We start from the raw sequence: 13,091 nt of genomic DNA on the forward strand, positions 1-13,091 counted from the left end.
ACGCTCCGACTCGTGAAACATTGCACCTATCCCTATTGCACTTATTGATGACATCCCCCGAGGTAGTCCCCGCCCGGACATCCGAATGGGGGACTAGTTTACGTCCGGAGTGCTTTACCCCAGAGGACGCCATCATTTAATTTCAGTAGTTGAACGTTTTACTCGGAATCATAGTGTGGTGGTTTCCCGTTGCCTTCCACATCGCAGTATTGTGCATCAGAGTGCCATACCGATCCTCGTGATCTCTGCCACCCTGAGTAGTGAAAGTGCTGCTGCTGCCCTCTTTTAGGGACTTGTCTTAGTCCGGTTTCTCTTTAAGAACCCCCCCCCCCACTCACAAAGAATTTAATTTTCTATAAAAAATACCAAATTCAGTAGTGTTATAGAATAACTTAAATAAAAGGTTAGTTTTTTCACATTAATTTTAAGAAAAACTTTGAAATTCAATACCATCATCCGTAAACATCCGAATTAAGAGCTTACTTCTGGAGATTTATCTTTTTCCTTTCTTTCCGACATGCTGTAGAGGTATTTTATTCTATTTTTAAAAGCAGGACAAAAAGAACAGAAACCTTTCAAAATGTCGCGTAGTATTCTAAGAAAAATAAGTAATAGTGATTATAATCTCTGTCCAAAGGTATTTAGCTGGATACATAGTATTTAAAATCGAAAACTAATAAGGAAAGAAAATTTAGGATTACTTAAATATTTATCATATCGGTTTAATTTTGTTTATGAATCTTACATTTGAATCATAAACTAAGCATTATATTTATTCTCTCCTCATTTTTACAGAATTTGGCAAATGAAAAATTTTCATCTGGAAAAGCTGTTAATTGCTCCCTGAAGCCTCCATATGAGACATATTCAAGCGGTCAGTCGTTCAAAGACAAACACAACGAACTTTTTATGGTAAACGTAGCGCGTAATATAGCACGGAAAATGTCTGAAACACATTTTATACTTTCCGCGGATATAGAAATGTATCCCAGTTTAAACATTTCGTCACGATTTCTTCACATGATATCGAAAGAAGATCCTGAGACCTATTCGAAACAGCCAGTTGTTTACGCCATTCATGCTTTCGAGGTAAACGAAGGGGTGAAACCACCCCTAAACAAAAGCGAACTGAGAGAAATGATACATAATAAAACTGCAGAGCGATTTCACTTTAAAGTATGCGGCAAATGTCACAATTTTCCGCATTTTGAATCCTGGTTGAGTATTGATAGTGAGGAAATGGAAATTACTGAAAGCGTAACACGAACGAAAACTTTTGTGGCTTGGGAGCCGTTTTTTATAGGTACCAACCATGATCCATGGTACGATGAGAGGGTTTCATGGGAAGGGATGCGAGACAAACGTATACAGGTAAAAACTGGGCTACAAAGAACTACATTATTATGCTAAATTACTGCAACAACAAAAAATTAAATATCACGAATAGGATTATCAACATTAACTATTTGAAATCGGAGTCTTTGGAAAATAAAAAGTAACATAATTTTCAGAAGGTTAGTTTAGCCTTTAGACAACTAAAGTGTCACTTTTTGGCATTGGAGTTTGAGCTATTTTGTTTGTTCTGCTATGGGCAGAAGGTAAATGTATGTACTAAGTTATTAGGTTATGGGATAAGTTTCACTTCACCGAGAGGGGGGATCGCTATGATTAAAACGTAAGTGTTATTCTCCATCAACAACCGCACCTATCTGTCTATCTTGGACGGGTTAAACTATTATTACAATAATTCCTTATATTCCTAATTATAAACAGCATTTAGAAGAATTGTAACTCTTTGATATTTTCCTTTTAGAATAAAAACATATNCATGTGACCACCCCTTGTGGTGTGGTGAATAGTTATTACAGCTAGCGGGCTAATATACATTACAAGTGGTGCTGAAGCACAATGCGTGGTGTGGGTATCACTGACTGCTCTTTGAAATATGTTTAGATTAATTTTCTGTTTGAGTTGACTTTTTATAAAAAAACAACAGGTGTATGTAGCTTTTTCATGCTAAAGAATGGAAGATGTGGATATATTAAACATTAAGCAATGACATCGTAAAGTAATAGTTCAGGCTTTCAAAATAACAGGAAAAAGATAGAGATACAATCATTTTTGAGAAAGTTACGTTATTTAAAAATACCTACTTATGTAAAATTTTGATAATTTTTCGTTGTTGCTGTAATTTTATCAATAATTTCATTATTATCGTTCAGATCTTGTTTAGTTGAAAAATCTGAAGACCACCTGTTTTGAAGTTATTTTACTAGGATCGGTTGGTTTTCGGAATGTAGCTACACTTTGTTTTGTATGTGTATTACAATGCAGTATATTGATTAATTGCCAGATGAAAGTAAACCCAAATTTTTAGGCGTTTGCGTTATGTCTCCTAGGATACAAATTTAACATACTCAGCGATGGCTTTTTGGTTCACAAACCAGGGCATAAAAAAACTGAATATTTTGGAAACAGGTTGAAGGTTTCACTATCAATGGCAGAAACTATTGAAACAGAATTTGTACCACAGTACAGAAAATTTTACGGAAATAATCCGGCTTGTGTTGTTTAGAAATGGTCTCTTTAATCAAATATATTTTCCGTTATCTTTGTTTTGTTTTCGTATCATTTTGTACATAGGACTGTGCTAATTATTATAAATTAGCGAAAAATGATTAATGGTTAAATTTAGATGTAAGTTTAGCTGCTGTTCTCGTTAAATTTAGAAATTTTTGGTTTTTTATTTAGATGTATTTCCTTCTTTTACAGTTGAAAATTTAGTACAAAGACAAGTAACATGTTTGAATATTTTTATTACTGTCTTTTACCTAAGTAGATAATGGTTAAATTTAGATGTAAGTTTCCCTGCTGTTCTCGTTAAGTTTAGAAATTTTTGGTTTTGTATTTAAATGTATTTTCTTCTTTTACTGTTGAAAATTCAGTACAGAGGCAAGTAAAATGTATAAAATTTTATTGCTTGGAATGAAACAGAATCTGATGGTATATTTAGGTGTTCAGCATTTGGGTAAAGTGCAGTTAATCTGGATATTATCTAATTTTGTATAATGTATGGTTAACAAAGTGGTATTTAAATTTAACGACGAATTCAAAAATGCCATAATAAATGAGGAATTCTACTTAAAGAAATGAAGATAGGTTGCCTCCAGGAAAAATGAGACACTGTGTATTATCAAAACAATTTTAGAATATGAAGATATGAAGATACTTATATGGTACCACTTTTGTAAGAAACTTTTTTTTATATCTTCAACTATTAAACAGTTATTAAAGAAACTCGCTTGCTCGGGACACCCTGTATATAAGATTCTTCCGTAAATAGAACTGCTTGATTGTACATTGTCCAACTCTAGAAGTTTTCACATAGATTTAAAGTTATTATTTCACATTTGTACAAGCGACCTTTATATATTTAAACTTCTTATACAAGGAGCAGGTGCTTTTTGAGTTACTATAGTCCTACATTGTTTTGATTAATTCCATACGCTATCCCTAATCATCCCAAAGGAATGAAATAGAATAATTAAAAACAATAAAGATTATTACATTAAAGTAATTTAATAACAGACTTGATTAATAACTTTTAGGTAGTTAATAACAAAAATTATAATTCAATGGTGTCTCTTCCTAGAGATATTGATTAATTTACTTACTACACCTGCCCTGTATAAAATAATAAATACAATTTATAGAGCTGAAAAACCTATCTAACGTTTCTCTTACTCTGATAACCGATTTTTAACTTTTGATAAACTCTAACATATACACATGTAGTAAATCCTACCTGTACTATATCGGGAGAACCTTTGATGTTTTCTGGTTTTATCGGTAAAGACATGGCTCCTTGAGGAATATACGTCGAGGCGGTCACCCTACCGGGTACCAGAAGTGCAGACGTTCCTGTCACGTCCTCCACAGTAGCTGTCGGCTGGAAAATACTTTTCACGCACGAACTGTAAGAATCAACTGAAAACATTGTACTACGAAAGTCCGTAGATATATGAGAATGATTAACGATATTGTTGTCAATTTTATTTTACTGTGACAATTATCTACAGGGCACCCTTGAAAATCATACTGGAAATTGTGGATATAAGGTTGTTGGTAGTCTGGAGCACAACAGTCGATTAAGTTGTGGTTAACAGGTTGTTAAGGATCAACTAGCAAGGTGTTGCTGATTCTCAATCACTTTAACCACCACCCACTACCCAACCCACAAGGGGTGGTTGTGCCATCCTGTCGGACACCCCGTATTATTTCATCCCTCGCGGTCCAGACTTGGCAGGGACGTATTAGAATTTATTCGAAGCAGTTTAGTCACTGTGTTCACATGTTCTCCCTTTAGTACATAATTTTTTTTACCCATAATCGGTAATAAAATTGTAGATATAGTAAACTAACATGGTTTATAATAAGCAGAAAAATTTTGGTGACCCCAAATTAAAAGAAAATAATAATTACAGCTGTCTGCACATTTTTTAATATAAAATCTTTTAAAAATGGTTTTGTTTTTTCCTTTTTTGTCTGGTAAAATTACTAGGCACTGCCGGGTATCCGTCGTCATTGTCCGGGTACTCGGGCCATATCACTACATAGTATAAAACAAAGTCGCTTCCCGCTGTCTGTCCCTATATATGCTTAGATCTTTAAAACTAAGCAACGGATTTTGATGATTTTTTTTAATAGATAGAGTAATTCAAGAGGAAGGTTTATATGTATAATACATGCATAATATAGTAGGGAAACACTGATAATTTTAGAGGTTTGTAATGTGATGTCTTAAATAATCATATTTTTTTGCGCTTACATTGCAAACGCTGGCTGAAACCTACGAGGTAGATCAAAATAATGTACTACAGTATTGTACACCTTAAAAATGTCTACAAAAAAGTCCGCGATGGTATATGTCTATCTCTTAGAGATAACCCAAAATAACCATTTTTTATCCTTTACTTTTTATTTACGAAGCGATTTTAAGCAATACAGTATTAATCCTTATCCAATTAAGTACTTATAAATACATTAATATAGATCAATATGGCCCTTTACAGCATGTAATATAAATGAATATTTTTGAAGACATTACAGATTTAAAATGCAGGGACATAGCGGTTGCGGTGGTACCGGCCGGTTTGTACCTATTGTCTTTTAACAAAAAAGCTGTAAATGTTGTATATAAAGACATTCTGTAGTATATTTAGTATCAGCATTGCACCCGTGCGAAACTGAGGCGGGTCGCTAGTTTATTTATAACAACGGTTTTTGCAAATACATAGAATAAACAGGAGTTCAGCCCTGTATTAAACTATCACTATAGCGTTTCAAAATAAATATGGAGGGTACCACCCCGCCCCAATGCTAATGGAGCTTTCAGAGATTATATTCTAATTCAGTTGTTCAGCCCGGATAAATTGCATTAACCATTGCGTATACATATAGGTAAGTTAAACTGCAAATTTTTATAAGTTTATAAGTTTATTAGAAGAATACAGTGTTGCATAAATAGATATCCAACTAAAAACGTAAATGTTAAAATAGATGAAGGTCAAGTGCTTTTCTAAACTAAAATACCTCACCATCAAGAGAATTGAAATTTAAGAGTTTAATATCCAATTTTTTATAACTTCTGAAGAATTTTGAAAATAGCTTCGTAGTTATATATATTAATCGTTTATATACGTTTTAATTTAGCGCGCAGCTCACACCTGATGGGAAAGCATTTTCGTAGAAAAAGGGATTTGGTCACTTTTTAGCTTCTAATTGTGCCTTTTATGAGAAGCTAATTTTCTAATTCTTGTCAAACAACTCCTCGTAGTGGAATTGTACTTTGTTTGTATAATTTCGTATTTCTCTGCAACCATACTCCTTTTTAAATCTTTGAAAGAATTAAATACAATTCCTAGGAAATGTACACAATTCCGAAGATTCAAAGACTTTTTAATAGTAAATGTATACATTTCCTAGAAATTGTATGAAAATCCGATATTGTACTAGGAAATGTATAAAACTATCTATCTGTGTTTACGCGGCTCTAGTGCGATCGACTGATTGGACGCAATACCCTCCCCTCGCTCCTCCATCCCCTCGTACCCTTTGACATCTTCAATGTATAGAAATGTATAGATTTCCTAGGAAATGTGTCTAACATAAATTATTTCACACATTTCCTGGCGATTTTAGGAATTATGTATATTTCCTAGGAATTGTATAAAATAACGGATTACACACAATCAAAACTTCATCTGTTCCCATTTATAGTATGTACTACCCAAGAATTTAGTACAGAAAACAATGTCATGTACGATGTTACAATAATTGATAATTCAAAGTTTAGATTGTTCAATTCACCTACAGTTCGCTATTACACATATCCAGAACATTTTGATTGCATATGAGATCTTTTATCAAAAACCGTTCGTTATCAGATCAAATGATTTAATTAATCTTGAAGATTTGATCTTTTCTGACTATTGATAAGTCGAGGACAATATTGACCTGATTGAAAGCACCTGCGAGATTTCCGGGGGATTCCGGACCGAGCAGCTGGCATTCGCCAACCAGCGCAATGGAGTAATATCAACCCTCGAATCTGTGCAGTTCAGTGATTGTCGAGTGGCTGGAGCAAGTGTTGTGGGAAACGGCACGTGGCCGGGAACGTCAACACGTGTTTCAACATATGCTTTACTTCTTGTCTTATAATAACTGATGACAACCTCAATTCACCTCGATCATTTAACCGACTAATGAAATAAACTTGAAAAGAGCATAAACCACAGGTGAACTACGCATAGACGAAATGTATAAATAGTATTACATATTTGCTTGGCTGTTTCTGTCATTATTTTTGGACTATTTAAGGCAGGCACTTCTTTACTTTTAAAACATTAATCCCCAATAATTATTCAAATGAAGAAAGAAAAAACTGTTACTTTGCTCATTTCATTAAAAAGTAGTAATAACTTTCAAAGTTATTATGGCTAGAGGTAAATGATATTTTCAAGTTTTGATCCCCTTCCTTCCTCCTACTTACAGAATCGTAAGGTTTTCTTAACCTGCTCTCTCCTAATTCCTTAGAGAGGTTCATACTTAAAAAAGTAGTTTCATTGACAATTCTTTTAAATATAAAAATATCAATTATCAACAGTTTTAAAATCATAAAAAAATCCACCCACCCAGAGTAGTACTAATAAACATATCATCAATCCAAATATGATGATATAGGAAATACATTTATTTTAATTTTGGAAATTATTTAATTCAAAGTACTCAATGAAGAAATTCAAAAGGAAACCAATGAAATTAAATTCCAATAACAAAACCATTTTATTAATTAATGGATTTAAAATGTGTTTGTCATGACTGTCTCTATTATTGTATGACTTAGTATCAACTTTAAAATTGTTAATTTATGATCAAACTTTTTTTTATATGTATTTACTTAATCATGAAGATATTTTATTTCTAATTGTACAGATTAAAGTTTTTTGGGTATAATCTCACAATTTTTAATTTAATTATGTTTACTTTTATGTTCAAACTGGACTTAAATATTATCTAACTGTAAATTTATTCTTCATAAAATGTGTGTACATATTGTACATAAAATTGCTAACGCATATCAGCGTGTCTTTTTTCAATTAGACTTAACCATTTTTTTTATTCGCAGTCTGGACACAATATCTCTTCTTTATTTCCGATCGTCCAAAAAGGCACGCTTGCTCTGTTCGAACCCTTATCATAAACCACATACCTTACAAAATTACCATTCCTTGCTATCACTACCCTCTACTTATTTCTAAAAATAAATTTTACGACTTATTATAGTAACTTTCTCATCTTTAAATAGATCCTTCAATCCTTCACTACCACTTGTTTCTATTATGGTGTTATTACTTGTTACTCAGGGTAGTCCTTTAATTTGGGGGGGGGGTTAACTCAATAACCCTCCCCAATTACGCTCCTAATTATGCACCTGTACCTATTATGTCTTAAAAATATAAATTCTAATAAAAGGTAGGCGAATTGGTAAAGGCTTTCTATGCCAGTAGGTGAAGTGATGCTGTTCTGATTCAGATCTAAGGGCCTTCGAGATGTTTGGTAACGTTTCGCTAGCACGAATGATGATCTTCTTCAGAGGTTCTTCCATCTCCGATGCTGGGTGCGACGACTTTTAAACCCGAATCAGAACAGCAACAACTAGAGAATTTGGAAAATTTCGGATTAATTTTTCCGAAGGAGCCAGACCCAATTCTTTTGATACGAGATGTCAAAAAGTTAGTCTTTCCTATTAATTTCTATAATTCCAGTATTATTTTCTACAAAAGCAAAACAAAAAAATATTTAAATAACCATTAGGTTGTTCACAAACACAACGAACAAAAATGTCGATTGTTCACCGAAGTGAAGAAATTATGGCATTTGTATCTGAATATAATTTTCGGTGGCAGTAATCAATTCGTTCCAGTTTCGCTATGCGCCACGGTTTTGTACAGCACGTGCAATGATGTTGTATTGAATGCAGGTTATATTTCATATCAAACTTAATCACCCCCTGTGCATGTGACCACCCCTTGTGGTGTGGTGAATAGTTATTACAGCTAGCGGGCTAATATACATTACAAGTGGTGCTGAAGCACAATGCGTGGTGTGGGTATCACTGACTGCTCTTTGAAATATGTTTAGATTAATTTTCAAAATATAACATCAGCGCCTATCCAAATTGTCTTTTCAAATAAATATACACCAACGTAATAACTTTGTGAAGAGATATAAAAATGCTTCAATTTACAAATTAATATATTGGTATTCCACTGTACGAAAGTATTGAGAATCGGAAAGATTTGATACATATGATGGTAATCCCAAAATTGATAAATTAACAATAGTAAATTGTAATTTACCTAGCATTGCCATATAGTTTTCTCACAGAAATAGGCGAAATTTATTCTTTTCTTATCAGCAAAACCACTTTCCTCCTTACCCATTGTAATCACTTACTCGTATTTATTTAGACTTAGACCTTTTAATTTTATACATTTAAGTGGGTAGGTTAGCTAGGTAGATAGATGGATTCGTAATATCTGCCTTGTTTGCAACAAAAACTAATTGGTTAAGTTTTTCTTGAGATAATAGAGGCAGAAAACTACTGAAGATTTTTCACTCGTTTTAAATAATGAAAGACGAAAGTTCCTTTCTTCAGAATAAACTGTACGGAGTAGTGCAATGCAAAATGATATTTATTTCAGTTTCTATGCAAACTTATTGTTATTAACAGAAACGGGATAGTGAAAATGTATTCATTCCTGAATCAAATCGATGTTTAGGTCGCTGGAATCATCAGAGCTTTTTCAGTGACTCTAAAGTCTGCTTACTTCCACACTCTTTTTATAATTTTATTTTGGGCTTCTACCTTCGGAGATAGTTACCTATACAGGATTATAAATTTAACTGCTCTGTATTGTTTTACTGAAATGTAAACTATCTTTGCGTATTATTTTATATTGTTCTACCTGTCTATATGAGAAATAATTTTAAAAATAAAGAAACAGAATTCATTTCATATAAAACTATACATCCACCTTCCAATTTCGACGCTCCATTGCCCTTCATTACTCTTTTGCATGGCTAGCCTGAGTAAGTTCTGTTTCATGTTGGGGACGCTTTGGAACAAAAGATTTTCATGTCTTGCATTCGATATCTAATATTAATAAGTTATTTAAAATGTTTTTTAAAGAGTACAAAATTCATACTGAAAAATTTAATCTCATTAGACTAAGACGGTTTTTTTTTTGAGTTTAAAGATTATACTATATGTGTATTTTATAGAAGTATACGGATAGAATAAAAAAAACTCATTAAAAAATACGATTGATTAATGTCTATTAGAAGAGTTTTCAAAATTCAAAAGTATTTTACGCGGCCGGACTACATGGTAGGTACTTCCCTGATACTGAATAATACAGAGCTGTGCGGAATGTATTTAATTAATAATTATTCATTGGGAGTGCATTTTTATCAATATTACTTGAAAGTGTAAACAATTAATACTTATTTATTTCAGTAATGATGGAGAAAATATAAATTTATAAATCAAGTGCCAACTTAATTTTATTAATATGTGAAACACATTTTGCGATATTTTGCTTAGGCATATTGAATCCACTGCAGTATATAGGCCATATAATTATTGATACCGCTAATATGGTGGCAGATGGAATTGATTTTTTTAAAATTATAATGACGATATTTTTAAAAATCAAAAGTAGGCAAGCACCCTTTAAAGCTATCCTAAATTGTAAATTTTAGCATTAGTAATTGTTGAAATAAAAAACTGTAACATACAGACGAATGGGCGGGATTTTTCTGCTTTTTTTTCGATATTTTCAATATCTTGTATCGAGCCGCCTTGAAATTGTGTCGCACCCCCTATTAAATGTTCATTTGTGCTTCACTAGCAAAACCCACCTCATTGTCAAAGCCAGTTGCATTGTCTCGAGCTGCACCCTCCCTCAAAGTGCCACACACTGATGCTCGATTAATTCTTAATTTTAATCCTAATGCGATTTATTTATTGCACAAGGTGCAAGCGGCATGTGCTTACTTGCTATTAGATTAGTGGCAATGTTTGCGTAGAGATTTAACTGAAATCATATTGAACAGTTTGTACTTACCCACAACTTGAAAGATTTTTATAATATAAGGTAGGTGAAGTGATGCTGTTCTGATTCAGATCTAAGGGCCTTCGAGATGTTTGGTAACGTTTCGCTAGCACGAATGATGATCTTCTTCAGAGGTTCTTCCATCTCCGATGCTGGGTGCGACGACTTTTAAACCCGAATCAGAACAGCAACAACTAGAGAATTTGGAAAATTTCGGATTAATTTTTCCGAAGGAGCCAGACCCAATTCTTTTGATACGAGATGTCAAAAAGTTAGTCTTTCCTATTAATTTCTATAATTCCAGTATTATTTTCTACAAAAGCAAAACAAAAAAATATTTAAATAGCCATTAGGTTGTTCACAAACACAACGAACAAAAATGTCGATTGTTCACCGAAGTGAAGAAATTATGGCATTTGTATCTGAATATAATTTTCGGTGGCAGTAATCAATTCGTTCCAGTTTCGCTATGCGCCACGGTTTTGTACAGCACGTGCAATGATGTTGTATTGAATGCAGGTTATATTTCATATCAAACTTAATCACCCCCTGTGCATGTGACCACCCCTTGTGGTGTGGTGAATAGTTATTACAGCTAGCGGGCTAATATACATTACAAGTGGTGCTGAAGCACAATGCGTGGTGTGGGTATCACTGACTGCTCTTTGAAATATGTTTAGATTAATTTTCAAAATATAACATCAGCGCCTATCCAAATTGTCTTTTCAAATAAATATACACCAACGTAATAACTTTGTGAAGAGATATAAAAATGCTTCAATTTACAAATTAATATATTGGTATTCCACTGTACGAAAGTATTGAGAATCGGAAAGATTTGATACATATGATGGTAATCCCAAAATTGATAAATTAACAATAGTAAATTGTAATTTACCTAGCATTGCCATATAGTTTTCTCACAGAAATAGGCGAAATTTATTCTTTTCTTATCAGCAAAACCACTTTCCTCCTTACCCATTGTAATCACTTACTCGTATTTATTTAGACTTAGACCTTTTAATTTTATACATTTAAGTGGGTAGGTTAGCTAGGTAGATAGATGGATTCGTAATATCTGCCTTGTTTGCAACAAAAACTAATTGGTTAAGTTTTTCTTGAGATAATAGAGGCAGAAAACTACTGAAGATTTTTCACTCGTTTTAAATAATGAAAGACGAAAGTTCCTTTCTTCAGAATAAACTGTACGGAGTAGTGCAATGCAAAATGATATTTATTTCAGTTTCTATGCAAACTTATTGTTATTAACAGAAACGGGATAGTGAAAATGTATTCATTCCTGAATCAAATCGATCTTTAGGTCGCTGGAATCATCAGAGCTTTTTCAGTGACTCTAAAGTCTGCTTACTTCCACACTCTTTTTATAATTTTATTTTGGGCTTCTACCTTCGGAGATAGTTACCTATACAGGATTATAAATTTAACTGCTCTGTATTGTTTTACTGAAATGTAAACTATCTTTGCGTATTATTTTATATTGTTCTACCTGTCTATATGAGAAATAATTTTAAAAATAAAGAAACAGAATTCATTTCATATAAAACTATACATCCACCTTCCAATTTCGACGCTCCATTGCCCTTCATTACTCTTTTGCATGGCTAGCCTGAGTAAGTTCTGTTTCATGTTGGGGACGCTTTGGAACAAAAGATTTTCATGTCTTGCATTCGATATCTAATATTAATAAGTTATTTAAAATGTTTTTTAAAGAGTACAAAATTCATACTGAAAAATTTAATCTCATTAGACTAAGACGGTTTTTTTTTTGAGTTTAAAGATTATACTATATGTGTATTTTATAGAAGTATACGGATAGAATAAAAAAAACTCATTAAAAAATACGATTGATTAATGTCTATTAGAAGAGTTTTCAAAATTCAAAAGTATTTTACGCGGCCGGACTACATGGTAGGTACTTCCCTGATACTGAATAATACAGAGCTGTGCGGAATGTATTTAATTAATAATTATTCATTGGGAGTGCATTTTTATCAATATTACTTGAAAGTGTAAACAATTAATACTTATTTATTTCAGTAATGATGGAGAAAATATAAATTTATAAATCAAGTGCCAACTTAATTTTATTAATATGTGAAACACATTTTGCGATATTTTGCTTAGGCATATTGGATCCACTGCAGTATATAGGCCATATAATTATTGATACCGCTAATATGGTGGCAGATGGAATTGATTTTTTTAAAATTATAATGACGATATTTTTAAAAATCAAAAGTAGGCAAGCACCCTTTAAAGCTATCCTAAATTGTAAATTTTAGCATTAGTAATTGTTGAAATAAAAAACTGTAACATACAGACGAATGGGCGGGATTTTTCTGCTTTTTTTTCGATATTTTCAATATCTTGTATCGAGCCGCCATGAAATTG

General features: G+C 32.7%; 2 protein-coding genes across 3 annotated transcripts in view; one reads left to right on the forward strand and one right to left on the reverse strand.

Annotated features, from left to right (window-relative positions):
• The window catches only part of LOC108737742 (beta-1,4-glucuronyltransferase 1-like), a 7,492-nt gene extending 4,821 nt beyond the window's left edge, over window positions 1–2,671 (forward strand). The window contains exons 3-5 of one of the 2 annotated variants that reach the window (XM_025981443.1): window positions 796–1,371; window positions 2,234–2,314; window positions 2,378–2,671. In XM_025981443.1, the coding sequence (XP_025837228.1) occupies window positions 796–1,371; window positions 2,234–2,314; window positions 2,378–2,575 (855 nt within the window). In that variant the 3' untranslated portion in view covers window positions 2,576–2,671. The remainder of the gene's footprint in view (window positions 1–795; window positions 1,372–2,233; window positions 2,315–2,377) is intronic. The other variant, XM_025981444.1, reaches the window with a different exon arrangement.
• LOC108737733 (PR domain zinc finger protein 13) overlaps window positions 1–4,083 on the reverse strand; it is a 31,496-nt gene extending 27,413 nt beyond the window's left edge. Inside the window, exon 1 of the mRNA XM_025981446.1 lies at window positions 3,806–4,083. Coding sequence (XP_025837231.1) covers window positions 3,806–3,997 — 192 coding nt within the window. The 5' untranslated portion in view covers window positions 3,998–4,083. The remainder of the gene's footprint in view (window positions 1–3,805) is intronic.
• Window positions 4,084–13,091: the final 9,008 nt, after the last annotated feature.

Source organism: Agrilus planipennis, unplaced genomic scaffold, assembly GCF_000699045.2.
Source record: "Agrilus planipennis isolate EAB-ADULT unplaced genomic scaffold, Apla_2.0 scaffold105, whole genome shotgun sequence".
Classification (NCBI taxonomy): domain Eukaryota; kingdom Metazoa; phylum Arthropoda; class Insecta; order Coleoptera; family Buprestidae; genus Agrilus; species Agrilus planipennis.